This window comes from Otolemur garnettii, unplaced genomic scaffold (assembly GCF_000181295.1).
Source record: "Otolemur garnettii isolate 467f Iridium unplaced genomic scaffold, OtoGar3 scaffold00008, whole genome shotgun sequence".
NCBI classification, from domain to species: Eukaryota; Metazoa; Chordata; class Mammalia; order Primates; family Galagidae; genus Otolemur; species Otolemur garnettii.
Window position 1 is genome coordinate 36,252,867 of NW_003852403.1, and position 27,121 is coordinate 36,279,987.

Sequence of the window (27,121 nt, forward strand, 5' to 3'; positions counted from 1 at the left end):
AAAAAAAAAAAAAAAAAAAAAAATGATGTCCCAAACTTCCCCCTCAGTTGGAAAGAGAAGAAGCTGGTAAGTCCTCCCAATAAATCTATGCACGTCACGTTATAGTATGGCTTTCTTGCCTGGCTCCTTCTTCAGTCTTAAGCAGGAAGAAAACAGATTGGGTGGAGCATGTCTCAGACTCATGTGAACGGAGGATAAAGCCAAAGACTAGTCAAGCATAAACCTAAGGCCACACACAACCCAAAAAAGAAAGTCTTCTGGCAAACTGAGAAGGGCCTAAAGATTGATCTGGATGTGAAAAATAACCCTCTTTTTGTAAGCTCCCCACAGAATAGGAAATGATTCACCAGCCATCCTCTCTGAGCCCTGGACTCTTCCTTGCTATAACAGAAATAGCAATCTCTCTCTCTCATTGGCTGTTCTAAGGATTAAATCAGATAATGGATATAAAATACGTTCAATAATCATACATTATTGTATCTTCTGATCAGAAATTTCCAGGGTCTTTTCAAAATTTTTGATCCTTGCTGTCTTGGGTCACCCTCCAGGCCAACTTCTCACCCCTCTTGCTTGTTCATTTCCCCTATCTCATCTTTTCTTTCTCCTTTTCTCACTTCTCACTTTCCTCTTCTGCTTCTCTCCTTTCCTTCCCTGTTTCCTCTTTCCTTTGCTCCCCTTCTCAGCCCTCCAGTTCTCCTTCTCTCCTTCCTCCCTCCCCCATGACTCTCTTCTCTGCTAGCTTTGCTCAGGAGGGGACAGATACTCCAGGCAAGAACTGGACCAAACCACCCTGATCCACATGTAGTTCCACCACTAGTTCCCAAGCTTTCTGAGACGCACAGGAAAATGTGTAAAGGAGTACTACTTCTGGTGTGGTCTACAGACCGTGACTATCTCTAAAGTGTTATCATCAGCTAGATTAGGTGCAGTACAGAAATGTTTACAGCACTTTGGCATTGTCCTGATTATCTTTTGGCATTTTCCTGATATCCAACTCCTATCGTTGGACTCTTCCTACTCAGCCAGGTATAGATAGGATAGTTCAGGTGTTGTCAAATTGATGAATCACATGAGGGCAGGCTGCTTATTAGTAATACATTGAGACCACGTGCTGGTCCTCGAAGCACTAGGGGGTGAGGAGAAGGAAGGGGAACACGGCCCTTCATCTGATAGTTTGAGAGCACTGATGTAAACTATAGTTCCCCAATTTTATATTGTCAATTGACTCAAATTGTCAATCTTTAATCGCTCATTTACACAAATGAAACAGCAAATCTGTGGTATATACACTCCCTTGTACATTTCTCACACGGAAAACTGTAAAGCCATTTAAATTTTGCACTTCCCTTCTGAAACCTGCCTTTGCTCAACAGTGTTAAGCCTAAGAGCTCATTCTAGAGAGAGCCCTGCCATCTGGTGGTTGAAGACCCTGGCTGGAACCGAGAGCAGCACGTTTTGACCGCCAGCTCCGAGTGGGCAAAAATACCCTCGTCTCGGGCAGTTCTCCCTCTCCCCTCTCCCCTCTCCCCTCTCCCTCCCTCTCCCTGTCATATACACACACTCCCTTTTCGTTAATTTTAAACAACAGAATGGACTTTAGGGAAAGAAAGAAAAACAAGTACTTTTCTACTCTTTAAATAGCGTCTCGGGTCCTTAGCAGAAGTCTCTGGTCAACAGACACTGCGGGCGCGTTTCAAAGAATCTCTTTCCACGTTTATGGGAAGAATAGGGGGATTGGAATCCCTCCAGGAGGAATCAAACATTGTCATTCAGCAGAAGACAAGGTATGAAGTGAAGCTGTTGATTTCATAACAACTTTTTGAAGGCAAAGCAAGTAAGTTAAGTACCTGCGAATCCCTGAAGTAAATAGTCGGCGGGAGGGAGAGACAGGCTGCGCAGGTAAACTACAACTCCCAGCATGCCTGGGAGGGCGGGCCCGGAGGCTGTGCAGATAAACTACAACTCCCAGCATGCCTGGGAGGGCGGGCCCGGAGGCTGCGCAGACGAACACGCGGGTGGTCACGGATCTGCAGCATGGCGGTGTTTGCAGACTTGGACTTGCGGGCCAGTTCGGACCTCAAGACTCTACGCGAACTCGTGGAGAACGCTGCTCACCGTGAGTCGCCCTGGATGCGCGGGCTGCGGCGCCTAACCAGTCTTGCCGCCTCCCATAGGATCGGGCCACGCTCGGGAGAAACTTTCCTGCCAGGCCTCGTTCAGGTCTCCTGGCGTCTCTGGGATGTCCCTGCAGGCTGGTGGCAGCCACGGTGTTGTTCTGATCGTAGGCGCGGGAAACTCAAACACCCAAGGGGTGCTGCTTCCCATCCAGCTCTTTTTTTGCCTGAAAATTGAGGATTCTAAGGTCCAACAAGGGCGAGAGATTTTTATGGGTCCCCGCGGCTGATGGATAGCAGAAGCCAGAGCTAGACTCCAAGTGCAGTTTTCTAAACCAGCATTTTTAATATCAGCCCTTCCTGACTGTCAAGACAGTGGCTGAACAAATGCAGGAAGTGCTGTGGAGGCTCAGAGGAGGGAGTTGACATGGGTTGAGAGTGCCGGTTCAGTGTTATTTATAGCAAGAGTGTAGGTGGGGGCGGGGACATAATGGGCGGGGGTGGAGGGGGACAGCATGGCCATAATGTTAGGATGTTATTGGGATTCAAATTAATCATATTTGTATCGAAGGGGAATGAAAGCTCTTAGAGATGAGACCTTGTTTTAATCATTGGAATTAGTCCTGGTTTCTGTCTATCAGAGACTGCAAAGTGTAGAAATAGGTTAAAAAGAAGAGGTTCATGCATAGGTAGTAAAGTTAAACATGGTAATATGATCTATTTAGCGCTAGTTTCCTTCCATAGCTCATGTAAAATGAATTTTCCCAGATGTTGCTCGTCGCTAGTATTACCTCCTTAATAAAGCTTCTCCTGATATCATCACCTTTTTAACACATCATGAGCTTTAGAGAGGGCCCATATCTTATTCCTCTGTTTACTTACTGTGCTTAAACATGCTCACTCCGCAGGCACTTGTGCATGCAGCTACTCATTTAATGCTCTTGGAAACTCAACAGCTTTAAAAAAATAAATACGTGCTGGGTGTGGTGGTTCATGCCTGTAATCCTAGCACTCAGAGAGGAGAAGGTAGGAGGATCGCTTGAGGTCAGGATTTGGAGACCAGCCTGAGCAAGAGTAAGACCCCGTTTCTACCAAAAATTGAAAATTTAACCAGTGGTGGTGGCTGGCACCTTTAGTTGCAGCTTCAGGCAGGAAGATCAATTGAGCTCAGGGGTTGGACATTGCCGCAAGCTGTGTTCATGCCACTACACTCCATCCAGAGCATCCTCTCCGTCTGACAGAGCAAGACTCTATCAGATAGATAGATAGACAGACAGACAGACAGACAGACAGACTCTGTCAGATAGAGAGAAAGAAAGATATCTTTAAAGACTTACCCCAAATGTAAAATGTGCTTGAAAAAGGTGTAACGTATGTACATTGTCAGCCAGTTGTTTTATATTTCATTAAAGATTAAATGAATTTCATAACATATGACAGAAAGTTACCTCAACTTGTAAGTCAAAAGGCAAAGAACTGCTGTTTGGTGAGTGAAAATTTTCAAAGAATACAGAGCCCCATTTCTTATTTTATGACATGTCTGCATATAAGAAACTTATTATAAGCTTCAGGAATATGCTATATAGGTAAAAATACACCAAAGACTGATTGAAAGTACTCTTAAGAGGCTAGATGAAGGGTAGTCTAGAAAAAAGTTTTGTGGAGGAAGAGTCTAGTTGACATTTCAGAAGGACAGGAGAGACATTGTTTAGTGGCCAAAAGGATGTCCAAGTAGGTATATATAACAAGAAAGTTTAGAGTCTTGGAAGTGTAGTAAAGAACGATGGGAAGGAGGTGTGGCTGGCTATTTGACTGGGTAAAAGGCGAAGTCCAAAGTATGGACATGTTTCCATAGTTTTTGTTTTTAAAGGTCACTATTCCCAAGGAGTCTTTTGTGACCCTGCACACCAGGTTTCATTTTTTTGTATGCTTCCAGGAATCTTTACTTACCAAAAAAAAATTGGTTCTATATGACTTGTTTAATTGGTTTATTTTGCCAGTAGACCGTTAGGTCCTTGAAGGTGAGAATTGCAATATTATATTTACCCTGTATGTTCAGCACCTAGTATAGGACCTTTCAAATAATAGATGTTTAATAAATATTTAAAGAAGGAAGGAAAGAAGAAAGTTGGACAAACTGATGAGAGAGAGAGAGAAAGAACACCAGTATTTTGGGATTAATATGCAATATCTTTTCATATTAATGTCCTGTCATCCCTTTTGATGTCTTAAAAGCTTAAAGCTAGGAGTCATGACTGTAGTTTTGTAACCTGAATATCCAGAACAGTGTTAACTGTGATGAGGATGATAAAGCCAGCCCTTGGCCTCAAAGACTTCCTAATCTATTGATGGTGGGTAGTGGTATGAGGGAGTCATTACTCCCTTTCTCCTTAGGAAAGAGGCCTCTGAAGGAAGTAGAAGGGTAAAAAAAACAAAAGAAATGAGCAAGCTTAAAGGTAACCGTGAAAAGGTATAAACTTGATGGGATGGACATGAATAAAGGGATATGCAAGAGAATGATTGGAAAGGAGAGACACAAAAAGATATTACAGGGTCTGTCGTATCATGCTAATAATAAATCACAACAGTTAAACAAAGCCCTGACCCCTTCGTGTGTATTATTTCATTTAATTCTCATGGCAGGTATATGAAGTAAGTGCTGTTATTATCACCATTTAACAGATAACCTGAAACGTAACATTAAGTTAACTTGTAAGTGGTAATGCTTAGATTTGAAAGCAGACAGTCTGACAGCAGAGCTTGCACCCATAACCACTCTGCAAACTGCTTACTCACTTGGACATCGGAAATCAGGATGGGCCTATGTGGAGAGGTTGTTACATTTTAACAAGAATGTTCAATTTTTCTTTTCAGTTGGCTATTCTGTTGTTGCTATCAATCATGTCGTTGACTTTAAGGAGAAGAAACAGGTAAAGTAAGATTTCTGAAGCTAATTAAGAAATAATAAGAATTTATAATCTGTGTTTATATTTGTAATGTGGAAGCTGCAGATTAGCATCTTTCTGAAATGCAGTCCTTTGGGTTTTTTTGGCACCGCCAGCGGGTGTGTGTGTGGATGGGTTTTTCTTTTTTCTGAGAACTCATCGTAAGTTTCCCATTGTGCTTCGTAGCATTAACATATACAGTCTATGCTGACTATTTATCATTTGTTGTAGGAAATTGAAAAACCAGTAGCAGTTTCTGAACTTTTCACAACATTGCCAGTTGTACAGGTAGGTGTTTTGTTTTGCTTTTTAAGAATCGTAATCCAGCTTGGTGCCTGTAGCTCAGTCGTTTGGGCACCAGCCATGTACACCAAAGGTGGTAGGTTTGAGTCCAGGCCTGGCCTGCCAAACAACAATGACAACTACAACCAAAAAATAGCCAGGCGTTGTGGCAGGTGCCTGTAGCATCCAGCTACTTGGGAGGCTGAGGCAAGAGAATCACTTAAGCCCAGGAGTTGGAGGTTGCTGTGAGCTGTGACGCCATGAAATTCTACTCAGGATGACAGCTTGAGGCTCTGTCTCAAAAAAAAAAAAAGCATCATAATTCTGTTTATCCACAGAAAACATACCCAATGGTGTGTGCTGTTCTGTTATGTGAGCTTCGCCTTGCTCTGCCTATCAGTCTTACCTTTTCATCATGACTCAGCTCTTCCATGAAACATTCTGTTATTATACTATCGATTCAGTACTTCTTTGATGATGATCTTTCCTCAAGTCCTACAACTTTTAAATGATCTCATTATATAATGTAATATGCATATTATCTTTTCTCTGGCTATATTGTAAATTCCTAGAGAACAAGGACTGGGTTTTATTGATCTTTACTATCTCACAGTTTGTACCTTTTGATGAGTACTTTCCACTGGTAAAGTGTATTTTCAATCTGTTGTATTCCATACTTTTCTGATAGCATGTTTTTGTATATAGGGAAAATCAAGACCAATTAAAATTTTAACTAGATTGACGATTATTGTTTCGGATCCATCACACTGCAATGTTTTGGTAAGTTAATTATTTCTCCTTTCTACTTCTGACCTCGTAAGTTGTACTGATTAATGTCGAACAGGGTTGAATTTTATCCTGCCCCGTTCTTACATTTCCCCTCTTCCCCCTAAGCTATGACACCTGCCTGTGTTCAGTGGCCTCAAAATCACACAGTATAACATGTCTAGTCTACTTACTCATAGCACATGTATAGTGATACCACATTTAAAGAATCCCTTGGCAACAGTTATTCATTGAACTCACATGAGCATAAGGTGGGTACTGGGGATATTGCTGTGAATAATGTAGACAAGATCCTTAAACTTATAAAGTGTATAGTTAAATTGTCAAGACAAGCATTAAAGAAATTACAAATTAACCTGTCTCCATTTAAAAGCAGGGAGGTGATAAAGGATGCTCTGGGAGTATGTAACCTACTGGAGGACATAAGAATCAGTAAATGTGATGTAAATCGCAAGGAGACTGTTGAATTACTCAAAGATCCTGAAGCCAAGGGAAGCAGTATATTCTAGGAAGTAAAAGAAGACGGCTAGAGCTAAGCCTCGTGAGCTGGCTACCTGGGATGAAATTAGGGAGGTAGGCCTGGGCGAGGGTTCCAGGAGCAGGGAAAAGCCCTTCAAGGTTTTGACAAAGGGAATAAGATTATGAGGTTGGAATTAAGGAGGGTATTTGAGAGACATCCTGGAGGGAAGTTGGTGGGATTTGTTCATTGACTGGATGTAGGATGGTGACTCCCTCTATAGGGAGGTAGATAGTACCGTTTCCTAAGGTGGGACATAACAAAGAGAAGCAGTTTGAGGGGTGTCATGTTTGGGACATGAAGAGTTATTGGGAGCATGCCAATGGAGCCTATCAAATGGGCAGTTGGGAAAAAAAGGTGTGGCCCTCAGAACAGTGATCCCAATTAAAGATGCCACTTTGTAGAGAGTAATTGAAATCATGGGAATGAATGAGATTGGTCGAAGTGTGGCATGGGAAGAGGTGTTCTAAGACAGAGTCCTGAGGAACTGTACTGTTTACTGGTGAAACAGAGGATGAGCTAGGATTGGAGACTGAGGAAGGACCACCCTAGAAATAGGAGGACAACCAGGAAAGTAAAAACAGAAAAGGAGGAAGGAAAGGTCAACAGCATTAATAAACTTGAGCAGTCAAGTAGGGGAAGGGCTAAAAAAAAATCTTTTGGATTTGTCAACAGAGAAGTTATTGGCTACCATGGATATGGTAGGCTTGTGAGAAAATGCAAACTGTGTGCTATTGACTATATAAGAAATTTGGCTCCATAGAAGAATAGAAAGCAGAGGGTGGTTGGTAGATGAGAATCTGCTACATAAGGAGATTTTGTTTGATAAAGGAGACAGGTTTGAGTATACCTGCTCTCAGGAAAGATTCAGTCAGGGAGAGAGAAGGTGAGATCCCCAAGAAGGTGAATGGCTTTATCTTTAGCTAAGGTGGACACTGGTATCATAGTACTGGAGTAATCAAGGAAAGGCTGCCCCCATTTCTAATAGTTAGCACTGTGAAAGAAATTGTGAAAGGCAATTTTGTACAACTGCAAGGCAGCATTCTGGTTCTGTAGGCGTAGGTAGACATAAATGGAGCTATCTTTTGGTAAGTTGTAAAAATTTTCCTTTATGTTATCATGAACGTACTGGTGGTCCCTTTCTGTCTCCTTCCTACATGGAAGAAGGCAGGTGGAAAAGAAGGGAATCCTGAGTCCCGGCTTTTTCTAAGCTGTGGAACCTGCCCTGTCTCAGCACAGGTCTGCCTGGCAGGCTCCCTGACATGTTTTAGTGTGGCACTTACTGCTTCTCTTACACTCTGCTCTAACTTTTATTATACCTTTTCTTTTTATAAAAGAAGAGATTGTAGGGCTAGGTGTGGTAGCTCACACCTGTAATCCTTACCACCTGGGAGACTGAGGTGAGTGGATCCCTTGAGCTCAGGAGTGCAAGATCAGGCAAGACCCCATCTCTACTAAAAATAGAAAAACTATCTGGGTATCATGGCAAGTGCCTATCATCCCAACCAACTACTCAGGAGGCCAAGACAAGAGGATTGCTTGAGCCCAGAGAGTTCGAGGTGTCTGTGATCTGTGATGCCATAGCACTCTACCAAGGGCAAAAGAGACTCTTGTCTCAAATAAAATAAAATACAATACTTTAAAAATGTAGAAGGTTCCAACAAGCAAAGAATAACTACATCCTGTCATTCAGAGATTGTACGTTTGAATATATGTTTTTCTAGGACTTTCAAACTCATACAAACTCATACAATATAGGTTTGAGATTTTCTTTTTAAAATAACTATTTATCTTTAACCAATATATTTCTCTCCTGTCCTGGGACTCTCAGGTATTTTCTTGCATATCTAGCATTTTAATTTGTATTCTTGTTGTGAACTTTACTGTATCACACTTAATCATGTATATTTGCATCAACCACATCACACTTTGTCATGTGTATTTGTTGTGTGGAAAAAAAAGGTACATTCTATAGAAGCCAGACATATGTCTTAATGATTTTGCATCCCCAGTGCCCAGCACACAGCAAGTGCTGAGTAAATGCCTGGCACACTCCTTCACTAGTCTGTAAGATCAAGGCATATCTAACTTGATTTTTGTATCTCAAACACAGTGTGTGGTATGTAGTTAAGACAACAAATGTAGGAAGGACTGGAGGAGGAGAATTGGGGTAATGGTTGTTTGTATCTAAATTTTCATAGGCTTTTGTGTTTAGAAGGACTTTTCTGCCAACAAAGCAAAGCCGAAATGTCAGTAGCACATTGGAAGTATGACATGATTGAAATTTAAGTGTAGCTACATCAGTAAGCAGAATTTCATATGTATGTTTTTTGTTGCTGAATAACTTTCTTTTTCTATTCCTAGAGAGCAACTTCTTCAAGGGTTCGACTCTATGACATTGTTGCAGTGTTCCCAAAGACAGAAAAACTTTTTCATGTGAGTAACATAAGTAAAGGAAAATAGTATTTGTGATTTTATGTGAGAAGTCCAGTGTTACACCTTTGAAGAAAAGGTTTTGGAAACATTAATGATTTTGTTTGTTTGTTTGTTTGTTTTGGCCAGGGCTGGGTTTGAACCCACCACCTCCAGCATATAGGACCGGCACCCTACCCTTTTGAGCCATAGGCGGCGCCCCAACATTAATGCTTTTTTCATTTACTCTTAGAGTTCTAGAATTTTGGCATTCTTTTGTCCCACTGGACATTTGATGGTCTCAATTTGGTGGAGCCCATTTTTGAGTGCATCTGTATAGTCAAGTTCTTTTTGTATTTCTGTAAATTTCTATTTCAATGCCCTTGTAGGAGGGAAAGGAAGTTAACATGTATGCTTATTTTGTCAACTGGAGACTGAACACCCCGGGCATTTTATTTAATAAATGATTACAGTAAAGAAAAAAGAATGAGCTAATGCATTTCACTGTGTAAAATGAAGTATAACTTCTTTCAGAAAGTTCCAAAAGTTGTCTTTGTCTGGGTTCAAAAAAAGCCTCCATCTGCCAAAAAGTAAATCTGCCAAAGGATGTTGCAGAAAAAGAAATACTGGTCTTTGATGTTTTAATTTTACATCAGGCCTTTTTAAAGCAAAATCTGTTCAAAATTATAGAAAGATTTTTCCTAAGTTTATCCATTAGGTGGAGCTGTTGACTAAGGACGCTGACGTGTCGTAAATTTAGATTTCTACAAAGGTCTCCATAGCCCTTTATTGATGATTAGAGAAACAAAACACGGAAAAGCATTTTGAGTGATGGCGTGCATTTATATACCCTTCCCTGACTTTTACTAGTTTATTTCCCTTAACTCACACCAATCTTGTATGATTAGGACAGATAATTACTATTATCCCTGTTTTATAGAAGAGAAAACTGAGACTAGGGCAGAATGGTTTCTTATAAATTTTCCTAGAAAGTATGTCATAAAAGTAAGACTTTGGGGTTTTAGAATATAATTTTATATAGTAGTTTTATTTGTATATTACATTACTGTTTTTCTCAGACTATTCAAATTAGAATTTGCTGAACACATTCTTAATGATAGTGGGTAGGACAGTCAGAAGTCTTTTGGAAGAAGGAAGAATAGGAAGAATAGGAAGAAGGAAGATAATTCACAAAGTGTTTATTTGGAATTGACTGTATAGATGTACTCAAAAAGTTACATGGAAACAAAGAATTGGAACATCTTCCTGTTCTCTGTCCAAATATTACCCATTCTTTAAGATACAATTAAAGTTAGAGTTCTTCCTGTTTCCTATAGAAGTCATTTAAAGACAAACTCTTTTAATCATAGAGTTTTTATAAGAGTATCAGCATTTGGAATCAGGTCAAATGCAAGCAGTTTGTGTCTTAATAGGTTACATTCCATAAGTGATTTTGTTTTGTTTGTAAATTGATTATTTAGAATTCTAACAGGTATCTAGGTATAATATTCTAAAACTAAAGTCTATAAGATGAATCATGAAAGCATACACACCCACCCATATACATCCTAGTAGCAATAGTGTAAAAGCTAATCATCTTAAATAGCATCATTTCCATGGGAAATAGCATACCCTTTTCCACTTAGAGTATCTGGAAGATGTATATATCATAGATAAGAAACCTCCCCGTAGCTATCCCAAGGGCTAAGACAGAGATCAAAGATTGTGAGGAAGAATCTATTGGCCAGGGCTCCTCAAGATAGGGGGTCAGATGCAGCTGTTGAATATGGCAGAGGGGGAGAGTTGCATAAAAGCTTCCCATTTAGGATTTAAAGCAGCTGAACAGGGTGAGGAGAATTCAGGTTATTTAGCGCAGTGGTCTCCAAGCTGCTTTGGTTGTACAGAACAGTTTAAAAAAATGTTGAGCCTGCTTCCCAATGGATGTATATTTCTGATAAATCATTTGCATGCCCCATTATACCAGTGTACTTTACAAAATAATATACACACAAAACAAAAATTTTAAGGGTAAGTTAAAAACTAAATGGAAACATGTTTTATCTTCTTCCTGCTCTTAGAATTTGTGCCTTCCCTCTGCAGAGCACTATTGTGGATTGTCTTGAAGGAGGGAGAATCCCAATGTTTCTCAGGGTGTGCTCTGGCTCCACTAAGTTTAGAATTACCTGAGCTATTCTTCAGGGGAGTTTTGTACACGCCAAGGTTGAGAACCACTATTAATGGTTGCTCTCTTTCCTTGGTAAGCCTCAGTCTCCCTTGAATAATTCATCATAAAATACCAAGTTACATAATATTAATGTGACATCCTTGAAAAGGGTTCGGGGGAATATTAACTCCTACCCTCCTCTGTTCCCTTTGTGCCATAAGGCAAAGATGTGTATATACGTGTGCATTTTTATAGGAGTACACTTTCCTTTAATTGTCATAGAAGTCTCTGCCTCCCCCCCCCCAATGATGAAGGACAACTAATGTGAATTCATAGGCAACTTCCCAGTTGTCAGAGAAAACCATCAGTTTTAACCATAAGTTAAATCAAGGGCTGTTTAATTGTGCCTAGTCTTTTATGATTAAGTGTTTTAGTGATGGTTCCTGCTATAATGCCCTTCAGCCTTTGTAGAGCAGATAGCTATAGAATATATTTCTAGAGTCTCCAGAAAGTATAGGTATTGCTAAAGTTTTCAAAACCCAGTACTGACATAAGGACCCTATGAGTACCTGTTTATTCATTCTCCTGTCAGCAGTGTATTCCTGAACTCTTTGATCTTTGCTAGTCTGCTAGTTAAAGAATGGTGAACAGAAGCTGAACTTGTTTTAGCTATTATTCAGAGCTTTTTTTCATCCATTCTTACCAAATTTTCAGTGGCTCATTTTGGACAGCTGTAGTAGTTGGGATGGAGCAGATTCCTTATAAGCCAACTATTTCTGGCAAACATGGCTTCCCAGGCTTACTGAGTTATTATGACTGTCATAAAGCCAGGCAGCCTCTGATCACTACTTGCTTCCTAAATACCCTGCGGGTAGGAGTGTCTGAAGTGGGGATTCTGAAGAAAAAAGGCGAGATGTGATATTGTTGTCATTGCCAATGGCCAGTGCCAGTCCTACAGGGTATTATTACCGTATCTTCACCTCTCTTCCTTACTCTGCCCTCTCCCCTGGAACATGCTACTTATGTTGGTTCACCAGCACGGCCATCCTGGCAGTTTGAATTTTTTCATCAAGCCTGTACATGCTAGCATTGGCTTATTTTTAATGGCACTTCTCCCATCACAATAAATCAAATAATGACAAAATCAGAGCCAGATACCCATCTCTTGGTAGTGTCTTCTGACTCGCCCTCTACCCAAATAACCTTTTTCCTGGATCTGTTTTTCTGCCCTGGTTTTCCCTTTATCCTGATTTTCTTCTCTGTTTTATAAGCAGTTTCACATTTATAGAAGTTAATGCGGGGTATTAATCAACAAGTGATAGGACAAAGGGAAATTGGAAGGTAGGAAATTAGAAGTTAAAAAAAGCATTCATTATTATTTGATTTGTAACAGCTCTGCTTTAACTATTAGTATTTGAACAAAATGCCATCAGTAGTGCTGTTCATGTTTCTTTAGCCACCAGTAGACTGATAGGAGCCACAGCCCTGGGACAATGAATGCATGGCACAGAGGTGGTCGGTAAATAGTTTGCGAAATAAGTGGACCATGCATACATTCCTTTGGCTTATGTTTTCCTTGGATTTTAGAACAGTTTCTTCTTTCTGTGACAATCTGAGATAACATTCCAGAAACTGAGCCTCACTCAATGACCTGTTGATATGTAGAAAACCATATGAGTTAGAAGGTCCCTGGCTCAGTCTTCTGTGAAGGTCTGTCTGCATCTCACTCTGCGTCAACGGGATTATAGTTAAACCCGAAGGAAGTGGCTCAATAGTTGACCTTGTCAGAGGCAGGTCAACATAGAACTATCAAAACACTGATAGAACCAACTATACCGATTTACGTCTCTTTATACCAAGTTTCACCCTATCTCCCATCTTTCTTGTACTCATTTTCCTTTTGGCCTCACTTATTGTTTCTTCTTGACAGGTTGCTTGCACACATTTAGATGTGGATTTAGTCTGCATAACTGTAACAGAAAAGCTACCATTTTACTTCAAAAGACCCCCGATTAATGTGGTAAGTATTGCAAACATAAATTAGCAAATTAGAAAGGGAGCATAAGAAACTACTGTCCTTAGAGGGAAAAGCAAAGGCCAGGAAATAGGCAGTTTAAGAAAAGAGGATTTTTATGACTCTGAGTGGTGGGTAGAAGAAAAAGAAAAGAGAATTTTATAAAGGGAAAAAGAAAACTTAAAATTAAAAAAATACACTAACTATTGAGATGTTTTTAAAAGGCCTTAGAAACTAAAATTTATGAAGGATATTTCTGAAGAGGGCAGCTAATATGATGGGCGCTTATAGTTGGAACATTGAGCTTTAAAGGAACGTTGCAGTCAAAGAAGGTACAGGAAAAAAACCAAAAAACACAGAAGCTCCCTGAGGTACCAGTAAGCTAAAGTGAGTAGGAAGGCATGGGGCAAGGAATCACCTAGGCATCATCTGTGCAAACTTAAAATCTTTGTTGAAGGGCGGTGCCTGTGGCTCAGTGGGTAGGGCGCCAGCCCCATATACCAAGGGTGGCGGGTTCAAACCCAGCCCCAGCCAAACTGCAACCAAAAAAAAAAAAATAGCCGAGTATTTTGGCGGGCGCCGGTAGTCCCAGCTACTCAGGAGGCAGAGGCAAGAGAATTGCCTAAGCCTGGGAGTTGGAGGTTGCTGTGAGCTGTGTGATGCCATGGCACTCTACCAAGGGTGATCAAGTGAGACTGTCTCTACAAAAAAAAAAAAAAAAAAAAAACTTTGTTGAAGCATGCTGGTTCACACAAAAGCCAGGGTTCTCCTGTATTAACTAACACGGTGGCCATGCATTCAGGGAACTTTTTTGTTTCTCCCTCTGCTATAGAATGATCACCCTTCTACATAGTTTTCTCTCGTTTTCCTTTACCCTTCATCTTACATCTCCCATGCCTTCATCTAAGTCTCAGTCCCGTCCTCCCTTCCATTTCCATCATAAACATGATATTATTTCATACCAGAAACTGTTATGGTGGCTGTGAGGTCAGCCCAGCCCAGCTCTTTTCTTTGCTCAGCTAGATCCTAGGAAGAGTTAAAGGCTGGGCATGGCATGGGGACACATGTATAATCCCAGCACTCCGGGAGGCTGAGGCGGGAGGACTGCTTGAGCTCAGGAGTTTGAGACCAACCTGAGTAAGAGGAAGGCTACATCTCTACTGAAGATAGAAAAACTAGCCAGGCATGGTGGCGAGCACTGATAATCCCAGCTACTCAAGAGGCTGAGACAGGAGGATTGCTCAATCCCAAGAGTGTGAGGTTACTATGAGCTATGATGACACCACAGCATACTGTCTCAAAAAAAAATAGCATGAACATACTGTTTTAGAATAGTGGCTTCTGAAACTCTGCTCAGTCTCCTGTTTTCAAAAACTTAACTATTCAAAGAGAAAAAGGGTTTAGCAAACCAAGTCCAAATTACATACTCAATCCAGTCAGAATTGGAAAACTAAATTTTAATTTTTTCAAAGTGGATAATTCCCATATTCTTTTGTCTCTATAGAATCATAACTCTGTCAATTTTTGTTTCCCTTTGCTGCTAAAGAATTGGCTTGATACTGAGAAGTAAGGGGGAATAATCAAGAGAAAATGGATCTGGTTGGTGTGTAAAAATTTAATCCAGTGTGAAAAAACTTAATTTGGCTTATGTTCTATCCCTAAAAATATGCTACTAAAACTGTACTTGAGAAATACCAAAAATACATAGTCATATATTTAAAGGGAAATATATGAAACAGCCCTTGTTTGGTAAATACTGAGAGTATTTCTGAACATATAACAATATTGGCTAAACTCCAGTTATTGGTTTCACATGTTGGCAGTACTTAGAAACAAATACTCCAAAAAGAAAAAAAAAACCCACTGAATCACATTTTAGAGTTGGAAGTTTATGTTGTTCATCAGTTTATTTATCAAATGTGGGGAAATGAAGACTAGCAGGAAGTCAGTCAGCTCTTTAGTCACAGGATTAAAAAATTCTGGTTGATTGCCTGTCAAATAAGATCTCTGGTATAGCCCAGGTACCTATGATAAAAAAACTAACGCAGTACCCAAATTTATGACAATCTTCTTGGCCTCACAGAGATAGCAATCTCTGTCTCTCAAAAGTTTTCCAAGCCTTTTATCAGCGTCAGATTGCCAATCCCAGTCATATCTAAGTGGTTAGGCAGTAAAGCCACTCTGCAAATGGCTATTAAGCTTACAACTTTTCACCTGTTTCTTCTCCTTGATGAACTAGGAAGGCCTTTGGGCAAGGGCAATAAGCCCACATTTGATACTGTGTCCTTGCTTGGGAGGAGATAGTGGCATGTGATACTCAGGCCAAGTCCGTGGAATGGACAGCAGTGCTCACACATAACTCCTCATGTCCCACAGCAATGCTAAGATTCCCACTGGCTGTTTTGGAGAGGGCTTTAATTGGTTTCTTGTGAACATCTCTTACTGTTCAAACCAAATTATGAGCTTCTAGAGACCAGCAACTGTGTCGTTTTCCTTTTTTAATTACCCCATATCTTGGCTATAATGAGTCCTCCCTCAAAATGTGATAATTGGATGAGTAAATGTTGACCTTAGCATGTCAGGGTACAGTTTGGGGAGCCCAGCCAAATTCTGCGGTCATTAGTCATCAGCTAGATGTCAGCTTTGGGCAGGAAGCACGTGCAGTGAAGGAAGTGGGGCACTGGGGCGGCATAAAGAGACACATGGCGCCAGGACAACCCACCCCCCAGTTCCATCTGGAAGTTCGAGAAAGCTGCTGTTGTCTCATGGATATTTTTGGCTTAATGCCCACATTTTCCAATTTAAGAATTCTGAAAAGTCAAAAAAAAAATGACAACTGAGAGGGCTATGCAGTTTAACGAGTGTCTGTTTTTTTTTAAAAAAAAAATCTGGTGTGAACACTTTACATATGTTGTTTAATAAAAACTAGATGATGGAGTGGAAGAAAGGCTGCACAAGATTATTTTTAGTCTTCATCTCGTATAGAAGTAGGTTGCAGTATGAATTGGTCAGGAAGCAGAACAGTCCCTATTAATTTCTTCACCTACCTTTTATTAACGAGAGTTAGCTGGAAATGTCCAGGTATCCAGCTTGTTCTTTGGTAAACAATAGGTGCTGTACAGGTATGTATGTATTATTTGTAACATGTCTAATCTGGACGTGGAACTATGTTTAGTCTTAAATTTTGGCCCTTGCACACTCCCCAGGCTTTGAGGATAACCTCGTCTGTGGCCTTGAGAATTCCATAGGTTCACTGTATTATAATCATTTTACTGAGCACATGAGTAAATAGCATACATTTTAATTTGGTTAGAGTTTGGGTCCTTTTCTTTTATTGTGTTAATGCAGGAGTATTAAGATAAGTGGGTAGTCTTTTTACCTGTAGGCCAAAAGCCATGTGAGAAGTTGGAGCTCAGCAGGTTGGGATTGTGAAAGCGGGCTCTGAGCATACCAAAACACCCCGTTTATGTAACTTACAGCTCTCCTCCCTGTTGTCATCTTTACCACATGCTTAAGAAACCGTAATTTCCATTATGCAGTTCCCTCTAAAATCTGCAAACCTCTTCTGGAGTCTAAGTAACTTGTCTAGTAATCACAATTCTATCTTGTGACAGATGCCTTTCTAAAAACCTATCCACTCTTCTTAGGTAATCAGATGACTTCTAATTATTTAGCATTTTCTAGTTTGAGCACTTTCCCACCTGCTGTGGCCCACCAGCTTTGAGGTGGAGTAAAAGCTTATTTGGGGAGCCCAGCCAAATTCTGCGGTCATTAGTCATCAGCTGGATGTCAGCATTGGGCAGGAAGCGCGTGCAGTGAAGGAAGTGGGGCACTGGGGCGGCATTATCTCCACATGTAGGCAGTATTATAGAATTGAGTCTCAGGTACTTTGTGGCTCACAAAGGCTTGGCTGGGGATTTGCATCAAGCTTCGATCCCAAATCTGCCATTTCCTGCTGGGAAATGCTATTTAAAGTTACTTTATAGAACTCTTTGTTAAGCACAGAATAATTTTATATTTTAAAACGTGAAGCTTTATGAGTTCAAGGGGTGTGTGTATGTATGTATGTATGTGTGTATTTTGTTTTGTTTTGTTTTGTTTTGGAGAAAGAATCTCTTTCTGTTGCCTAAGCCTGTGAGCCCTGGCATCAGCCTAGCTACAGCAACCTCAAACTCCTGAGCTTGAGGAAGAATAGGAAAGTAGTCCTCCTACCTCAGCCTCCTGAGTAGCTGGAACTACAGGTGGGTGACATATCTGCCTGTTTTCTCTTTTTGCTAGAGATGGGTTCTTGCTCTTGCTCAGGCTGGTCTTGAATTCCTGAGCTCAAGCGGTCCTCCTGCTTCAGCCTCCCAGAGTACTAGGATTCCAGGTGTGAGCCACCACACCCGACTTAAGAAGGATTTTCTTTTCTTCTTCTTTTTTTTTTTTTGCCAGGGCTGGGTTTGAACCTGCCACTTCCAGCATATGGGGCCCGCGCCCTACTCCTTTGAGCCCCAGGCACCACCCAAGAAGGATTTCCTTAATGCAGATGTATCTTTACCTTCCCTTTGATTTTTGTTTTAGTGTTGTTTCCATTTCAACATTATTTCCACTCAGTAATGATTTCAAGCTTATTGAGTTATTTCCAGGCATCATGTGTGTTTTATACTTGTCCTGCTGTTGTCCCCTCAGCACTTTCTTATCCCTAATCCTTTTCTATCTTTGCAGCCCTCTTAGTGCCCACTGAAAGATGTCTAGTAAATAAAGTCTGAAGCGCTGAGGTGGTTCCAGGAATTGGGCTGTGTATGTTTGACTTGGGTGTGAGTGTGCCGTAAGCTTTATTTTTCATTGCTCAGGAAACTAAGTATGTCGAGTACTTTGTCGATCCAGCACTTACATGGGTCCCAGGAAACTTGCCGGTATCAAAAATTTCTGTGTGGCCCCCAAATAAACGTAAAGCACCACCAGAAACAAAGTTAAAAGGTGGAAGTATTTTCACTCATGACAGAAAGGCTAAGCCCTGTCATATATGAAGAGCTCCTAAACAAAAAATGAATTAATATGAAGAAGACATTTCACGAGAAGGGAAATATAAACAGTCTTTAAATATACAAAAAGATGCTTGAATTTACCACAATAGAAATTCACATTAAAATCACCTATGTAACTAGCAATACGCTCTGTATAAGGCTGTGGGAAAGCAGGTATTCTCGTACTTTGCTGGTAAATTGGAACAATCCCTATAGGGGATGAGTAATTTGGCAACAACTATTAAATATAAATACATTTACTGGTTTAAAACAACCGAAATGTACTGCCTCATAGTTGTGGAGGTTAAACATCTGAAATTAAGATTTCAGTGTGGTCCAATTCCTCTAAAATCTACAGAGGAATCCTTATCTTTGTTTAGTGCAGTGGTTCTCAACGTGAAGCTTGATCGCAACCCCTTTGTAACAATGAAAGTACATCCTGCATATCAGATATTTACATTACGATTCATAACAGTAGCAAAATTACAGTTATGAAGTAGCGATGACAATAATTTTATGGTTGGGGGTCGCCACAACATGAGGAACTAAAGGGTCACAGCATTAGGAAGGTTGAGAACCACTGGTCTAGCTTGTGGTGATTTCATGACAATCTTCAGTGATCCTGGCTTTGTCTTCGTGCTGCCTTCTCCCCACGTGTCTCTATCTTCACGTGGCTGTCTTCTTGTAAGGGTCTCAGTCATGTTGGATCAGGGGCCTACAGGTTCCAGTGTGACCTCATCTTAACTATCTGAATTGCATCTACAGTGACCCTATTCCCAAATACAGTTGCCTTTTGGGGTTCTGAGGGTTAGGACTTCAACGTATATTTTACGGTTAGAGTCACAGTTTAGCCCTTAATATCGAGCAATCCCACTTTGCTGTTTATTCTACAGATACATTGACACAACTCAAAGTCTTCCCAGTAGAGGTTTGGTGAAATGTATGCTAAACCTGTACAGCATAACTCTACATAGCTACAAAACAACAGGGAAGTTAGGAGCTGGCATGGAATACCATTCAAGTCAGGACAAGAATAGTAGCAGACTATCTCTTGGGTAAGAAAGAGAAAAGATATATATCCATATTTGCTTATATTTGTATGAAACTCTGGAAGAATACATAAGAAATTAATAAAAGTGATTGTTGGCAGAGGGGTTGAGGCAGATGAGATCAGAGAGGCAAGTACACTTCTTATTGTTTTCTTATGTTTCTTTGATTTGTAAATCATGTAAACAATTACCTATCTCAAAGAATGATACATCTAAAGGATGTCATCCATTTATTGAATCCAGTGAAGAATTAATAGGGAATGAGTATATTGTCCCAGTAATCAGTTCCCTATTCTCTTCTTTCTCTGAAGCTTTGCTTAGCACTTGGAACTTTATTGCCAATGTCTCTGGATTCAAGTCTCATACACCTGCCCTTGGTAACATCTTTATGACTTATGTCTCATTAATAAAGAAATGTGAGCCATCCCCCGTGCCAGAATCTGCGAATGAATAAAAGCCAATCAGGCAGGCACCGTTATGAAGAGGCTATAATGAACAGTCATTTGATGAACATAAGAGATTTGCATTAAAATAGTCTTAGAAGCCGAATCCCAGGTAATTAGTCTATATTTTATCTACCTAAAAATTTTAAAATAAGGTGTCATGAAAGAAATATTCACAACTTTCAATAGCACATAATTTTCCTTTTTCAGGAATTCTCTTAGCTTTAAAGTGAGCTTGATTAATGTACTAAGATCGGAATCAGAAATTTTTTCTTAAAAAATAATTAAGCTGATAATTAGGTCCTTTTCTTTCCTTCTCCAACCCACCCCTCTCCCCCCACCACCAAGAAGGACTTTTGATTTTGATCTGGTCCCTACAAGGTTCTAGAAATTTAGATTTAGTCAGTTAGAAATGTTTGGGGATCTGGTTGTCAAAACCCTGTATATCATCTGCATCTTTTATTCCCCCCCTTCATCCTACTGCCTTGTGTTGTGATTTTACAACTTGTAAGTCAGCCTCTTCAGCTAATTAGGAGTTTTGGTAAAAATAAATAGCTAAGGAGATAGTTGACACATGTACTGTGGCTAAAGGGGATTTTTCACTTATCAATTTCACTTAGCCAAGTCCAGCGTGTTTTCTTTTATGACAAATAATTTATAGTAAACTGCATTATCACATGACCCTCTTTTCCCTAGATTACTATTTATTCACTCAAAATATAAATATATTACACATTTTTTGTGTAAAAGGCAGTTTTATATTAGAGAGGTGTGATACCAGCTCGCAAGAAATATATAAACTAGGCATAGAAAATAGGTATACATTTAACTGTGGCAGAAACAGTATCATAACAATGTCATTTCCAGAAATAATCAACACAAGATAAAGAATTAGAGGTTAGGAAAAGATTGTCAAAAAATGGGAGAGGAGGAAGGTTGCAAAATGGAAAATAGCATTTAAATTCTAACTAAACTAGAACTGGATTATAGGAAAATATAAACTAAAATCTCAGGAGCCAGCGAGTCACATATCAATGGGGTCAGGAATGGTTTGTTTTCACTTGTCCCTGGATCTCCACCCCACCAACCACCCATTGGTTTGCAACTGTTAATACCAAAGGAAAAGTTAAAGTTTGGAGGATGGCAGAAAGGAAACCTGTGTTCAGAAGGGGAAGGGAGAAGGGGCCTTTTAGGAACACCTAGGTGGACTGCCAGTTCTGGAAGAAGACAAATTTCTCCATTTCCTATACATACTCGGGAATAAACCCCAGCAGTCACAGGTGGACCAGTCCCAGCTTATTCTCTGGGTAACAGACTCATTTGCCAGGTAGAGACTTGCACCATCCAGCCTGTTCTGTGCGTACCATCTTTTCTTAATTCATTCAGAAGATTACTGCAACCAGAGTCACCTTTGCACTTGTGCAACAGCTTATCACCTCTATGCTAAAATCCTTCAGATATTTCCCTTTGCTGTTACCAGAGCTGAAGGACCTACACAGCTGGCCCGTCTCATCCTCTTTGGTCTCATGTCCAACCTCAGGACTGCCCTTAGTTTGACCTTCTCTACCTGCCACCATGCCTACTATTTAACTACTTGTTTCGCTTTCCTTCACTCCCCAACTACTTGATACCGCTTGTCAACAGTTGAAGTTTTATGATTATTTGATGGTCTTTCACTAACCTGTAAACTCTAGAAAGGAGGAACCATCTTAGCCTTTGCACACAGTGAGCTTAAAACATGTCTGTTACAAATGGATGAAGTTATTGAGGCACTCATCAGGGAAGCTGAATAACATAGTGGTCGATTTCGATTCCATTTCCACATCTTTCAGAATTTCTTATCTATGGATCCCTATGTAGTAAGAGTATGTTAAATAAGAATGAAATTTCTTATTCTCATGAGAAAGACTAAGTTTGTTTGGTGAGCAGAACACAATCATCAAGGCCCCAGGCTTCTTCCAATTTTGTATAGGATAAACTTAAGTCCAGCTAAAAATCAGAGACTATCTTACTAAGGAAAAAGGTGAGGAGAGTTTACTGGGCAGTTAACAGTTTGCTGCACTGCCTAATGGTATTGTAAGGGTTAAATATATACATAAGACTCTTAGCACAGTACGGCACATGGTCAACACTCAGTTGACCACGGTTGCTGTTATTCTCTTGTTCAACATATATGTAATAATGACATACCCAAGAAGTCCTATTACCCCCATTCTTTACACTTTTTCAGCTCTTAGTCTCTTTCTTCATTATTTCTTTTTTTCATTTTATTTTATTTATTTATTTATTGGAGACAGAGTCTGACTATGTCACCCTTGGTAGAGTGTTGTGGCAGCACAGCTCACCGCAACCTCAAACTCTTGGGCTTAAGCAATTTTTTTGCCTCAGCCTCCCAAGTAGCTAGGACTAAAGGCACCTGGCAGTTTTTTGTTGTTGTTGTTGTTATTGTAGTAATTTTTGTTTAGCAGGCCCTCGCCAGGTTCAAACCCACCAGCCCTGATGCATGTGGCCAGCACCCTAACTACTGAGCTACAGGTGCTGAGCCAATTTTTTTATTTTTTTATTGTTTGGGATTCATTAAGGATACAAAGAATTAGGTTAGACTGATTGCATTTATTAGATTAAACTCCCTCTTATAATTGTGTCCCGCCCCCAAGAGGTGTGCCATATACCATAATCCTCCCAACCCCCTCTTGCCTCCCCACTCCCCACTCCCTCATTCCTTTGTCCCCCACCTGAAGGATTTGAGGTTTTTTTTTTTGGTGAGGGTATGTATTAGATCACCTACTGCCTTCATATTAGAATTGAGTATATCGGATTCTTGCTTCTCCCTTGTGATACTTTACTAAGAAGAATGTGTTCCAACTCTATCCAGGTTAATGCAAAAGATGTAACATCTCCATCTTTTTTAATGACTGAATAGTATTCTATGGTATACATATACCACAGCTTCTTAATCCATTTCTGGGTTGGTGGGTATTTAGGTTGTTTCTACATTTGGCCATTGTAAATTGAGCTGCAATAAACAGTCTAGTGCAAATGTCCTTATGATAAAATTGATTTTTTCCTTCTGGGTAGATGCCTAGTAATGGGATTGCAGAATCAAATGAGAGGTCTAATTTGAGTTCTTTGAGGGTTCTCCATACTTCCTTCCAAAAAAGCTGTATTAGTTTGCAGTCCGGCCAGCAGGGTAAAAGTGTTCCCTTCTCTCCGCATCCACACCAGCATCTGGAGCTTTGAGACTTTATGATGTGGGCCATTCTCACTGGGGTTAGGTGATGCTGAGCATATTTTCAAATGTTTGTTGGCCATTCGTCTGTCTTCATCAGAAAAGGTTCTGTTCATATATCTTGCCTAGTGGTAGATGAGATTGTTTACTCTTTTTGTTGATGAATTTGAGTTCTCTGTACATTCTAGTTATCAAACCTTTGTCAGATTGATACCCTGCAAATATTTTTTCCCATTCTGAAGGTTGTCTTTTTGCTTTACTTGTGTCTTTAGCTGTGCGGAAGCTTTTCAGCTTAATTAAGTTTCATTTGTTAATTTTTGTTGTTGCAGCAGCCGCTGAAATCTTTGTCATAAAATCTTTCCCTAGTCCAACATTGTCAAGAGTTTCCCCCACACTTCTAAGACTTTTATCATTTCATGACTTAGATTTAAGTCTTTTATTCATCTTGAGTCAATTTTTGTAGGTGGTGAAAAGTGTGGGTCGAGTTTCAGTCTTTTGCATGTGGTTATCCAGTTCTCCAGCACCATTTGTTGCATAGGGGTTCTTTTCCCCACTATATGCTTTTGTTTGGTTTATCAAAGATCAGATGGCAAGTAGAGACTGATTTCGTCTCATGGTTTTCTATTTTGTTCCATATGTCTAAGTCTCTGTTTTTGTGCCAATACCATGCTGTTTTGATTACTGTGAACTTGTAATGTAGCCTGAAGTCTGGTAGGGTGATGCTTCCAACTTTGTTTTTATTACTAAGAATAGCCTTAGCTGTGTGGAATTTTTTCTGGTTCCATACAAAACAAAGTACTATTTTTTCCAGTTCTTCAAAATATGACGTTGGTATTTAAATGGAGATTGCATTGAATCTATAGATTGCTTTGGGTAGAATAGACATTTTGACCATATTGATTCTTCTCAACAAGATCATTGTATGTTCTTCCATTTGTTGATGTCTTCTGCAATTTCTTTTCTTAGGGTTTCATAATTCTCTTTGAAAAGATCTTTAACCTCTTTTGTTAGGTATATTCCTAGTTATTTCATTTTCTTTGAAGCTACTGTGAAGGGAATTGTGTCCTTGACTTGCTTCTCAACTTGGCTGTTATTGGCATATACAAAGGCTACTGATTTGTGGACATTGATTTGTATACTTTGAGACATTACTGTATGTTTCAATCACTTCCAGGAGTTTCATGGTTCAGTCTCTAGGGTTTTCTAAGTATAAGATCATATCATCATCAAAGAGCAAGAGTTTGACCTCCTCTGCCCCCATTTGGATGCCATTTATATCCTTCTCTTGCCTGATTGCATTGGCTAGAACTTCCAGAACTATGCTGAACAGTTGTGGCCATAGTGGACATCCTTGTCTGGTTCTAGTTCTAAATGGAAAAGCTTTCAGTTTTAGTCTATTCTGTATGATGTTAGCCGCGGGTTTGTCATAGATGGCATCAATCAGTTTAAGAAATGTGTCCCTATGCCTGTTTTCTTAAGTATTCTTGTTAGAAAAGGATGCCGAATTTTGTCAAATGCTTTTTCTACATCTATTGAGTGGATAATGTCTTTGTTTTTGCTTCTATTGATATGGTGTATTATATCTTTCTTCATTCTTGAGTTAAATTACTTGGTTTACTGTGTTTGCTTACAGTTTATCCAAAGTGTGGGGAGTACATCTTTGTTTTTCTTTTCATAGTTCATGTAGTAATAGCCCTTCTGCCACTACAATGGGACTTTGCTTTCCTTAGCCTTTTTATAATTCTTGTTTATATGAAGTCAGCTGCCCCACAGCAAAGATAAACTCTGTTAATCAAATTGAGCCATAGATCTGTTTTCTTCCTGTGGATAGTGCTGTCTGGATGTGAATCAATCTTTGTTTAAATTATACCTTGACATGCAGGAGGTAGGTGGTAGAGGATGAGGGAGGAAAGTAAAGGGCAACTTTTGTGAGAATTAAATAGGACAGTGTGTGTTTATCTTTGACAATTTATTTTCTTTATTTCCTGTGAAGGCAATTGACCGAGGCCTGGGCTTTGAACTTGCCTATAGCCCTGCTATCAAAGACTCTACAATGAGGAGGTACACAATTTCCAATGCCCTCAATTTGATGCAGATCTGCAAAGGGAAGGTATGGTTCTATAATTTTAAGATGTTTTCATGTCTAGCAGCATATTATATTATTTATACACTAGAATATTCAAACTAATTTACTTTCTTCAAGTAGAAAGTTCTCAAGGCACAGAAGCAAATTTTCCCATTTCAATGAGCTTTGCAAGTTTTAAGGGAAAGAAAAATATCAAGGGAAAAATTGTATGAGAGAAAAAGCCTTTATCTTTTGTTAAGGAATTTGCAATTTACATACTGTGAAAAGAGTAGTCTAGATAACAAATGTTTGTCATCAGTGAGTTGAATTAAGGTGATAGGACGTTTTTATCTAGTTTTTAAAACTTAATTCATCTTTACTAAGATTTATTTAGAAAGTTATTCTATTTCCTTTTATAGGCTGCCTTTGTTTGGCATGGAAGCTTTCCCTTTTTTCCACTTTAATTATTTACCTTATCTTTGAAACAAGTTGGTATTTGAGCTTTAAATTTAAAAATGTGATTACTGGTTATGTGTATTATGAGATTCTTCAATTGCTTTTTTTTTTTACATTTATCTAAGATTAATATTGATCACTTTCTATTTTGTAGAATGTAATTATTTCTAGTGCTGCAGAAAGGGTAAGTCTAACTCGAAGTACTTTGTTTTCACCTTTAAAGTTAGGAAACTTTGCAGATTCAAACTTTGTAATGAAGGTTTATTGCATGTTTTCTATTTTAACTATTCATTTGCTTATTGTAATTGCTGCGGAATAACATCTTCATTCTCTTCAGCTCACATTCCCTTTATGTAAATAGTTTTTTCTTTATACTGTTACAAAATGCTTTTCAGAGTTACTTTACATTTTTAAAGATTTATGAAGCCCATCAAAATTATAAGGACTTGTGTAGTTAACTTTCTTTTTTGAGGGTATGTAAGTATGTTACTAATCTACTACAAATGAAGTCATGGAAATGTTATGAATACTTTCTCTCCTATCTATTTATTTTATTTTAGCCTTTAGAAATCAGAGGGCCGTATGATGTTGCAAACTTGTATCCTTTTCTGAGTTAAGAAGTTGGCGAAATTTTCTTTTAGCAGATTTGGAACTTGAAAGAAGCAGTATTGTTTAACATGATATTTTTCTCAACCTTTTACTATAATTTTATCAATTAATAGTTTAAGACACAAATTACATCAGATTGTAGATAGCTTTGTCCCTCTGTTTTTTAGATTAAGCATGAGATGGTTTTTTATGGTAAAACTTTAGAGTTAAATGAGTGTCTTCTCAGATGTATGTTCCAGCTGGGCTAAGAACTGCTGTGAATTAACTGGTCTCCCACCAAGACCAGGCTAGCTGGCATCTTCAGATGTTTGTGTTACTCTCGTGTCCTCGGCTGACTCTGAGTTGAGATCTTTAACGGCCCCACCAGAGGGTTGCTGTTTGGACTATCCGAAAGTGATGCCAAGGCTGCAGTGTCCACCAACTGCCGAGCAGCACTTCTCCATGGAGGTGAGCAAATTCTTCCAATAAAACTGGATGGTTGCATTAGAAGCCAGTCATTTTTCATCAAATAGTTGAGCCACCTATTTTTATTATCCTGCCCTGCAGAGTTCCTTTGAAGTGATCTTTTCTCAGTCTATTCTAACCTTTCTTGCCTTCAATTCAGACTTTCCTTTCTGTAGTTTGTGCAATGAATATAGTTTGCATTACGGAAATGAGTATTGAAGGAGTTCTTTCAACCTATACGTGTATGTTCCTGCCCAAATCTTCTCTTATGTATGTATTTATTTATTTAAGACAGGGTCTCACTGTGTCACCCATGCTGGAATGTAGCCTTGAACTCTTGGGCTTAAGTGATTCTCCCGCCTCAGTCTTCCGTACATGTACCAGGTCGTCCGCTTCCTGGAGCATATTTTGATAGCCACTTCTAGTCTCCCTGACTCCTTCCTCTCCAGAAGGGCATGCCTTCCCTATTGAAATGTTCTCTTTTAAGAGCCATTATGTTGGCTCGGCGCCTGTGGCTCAAGCGGCTAAGGCACCAGCCACGTACACCCAAGGTGGCGGGTTCGAATCCCCAGCCCAGGCCCGC

The 27,121-nt window shown here is 39.6% G+C and overlaps 1 protein-coding gene across 2 annotated transcripts in view; it reads left to right on the top strand.

Moving 5' to 3' along the window:
• The first annotated feature begins 2,016 nt into the window (after positions 1 to 2,016).
• Positions 2,017 to 27,121, top strand: part of RPP30 (ribonuclease P/MRP subunit p30) — a 32,892-nt gene continuing 7,787 nt past the window's right edge. For both annotated transcript variants that reach the window (XM_012801442.2, XM_003783693.3), the window contains exons 1-10: positions 2,017 to 2,116; positions 4,989 to 5,044; positions 5,291 to 5,347; positions 6,047 to 6,121; positions 9,009 to 9,080; positions 13,151 to 13,240; positions 24,958 to 25,074; positions 25,640 to 25,669; positions 26,046 to 26,083; positions 26,462 to 26,541. In XM_012801442.2, coding sequence (XP_012656896.1) covers positions 2,035 to 2,116; positions 4,989 to 5,044; positions 5,291 to 5,347; positions 6,047 to 6,121; positions 9,009 to 9,080; positions 13,151 to 13,240; positions 24,958 to 25,074; positions 25,640 to 25,669; positions 26,046 to 26,083; positions 26,462 to 26,541 — 697 coding nt within the window. In that variant the 5' untranslated portion in view covers positions 2,017 to 2,034. The remainder of the gene's footprint in view (positions 2,117 to 4,988; positions 5,045 to 5,290; positions 5,348 to 6,046; positions 6,122 to 9,008; positions 9,081 to 13,150; positions 13,241 to 24,957; positions 25,075 to 25,639; positions 25,670 to 26,045; positions 26,084 to 26,461; positions 26,542 to 27,121) is intronic.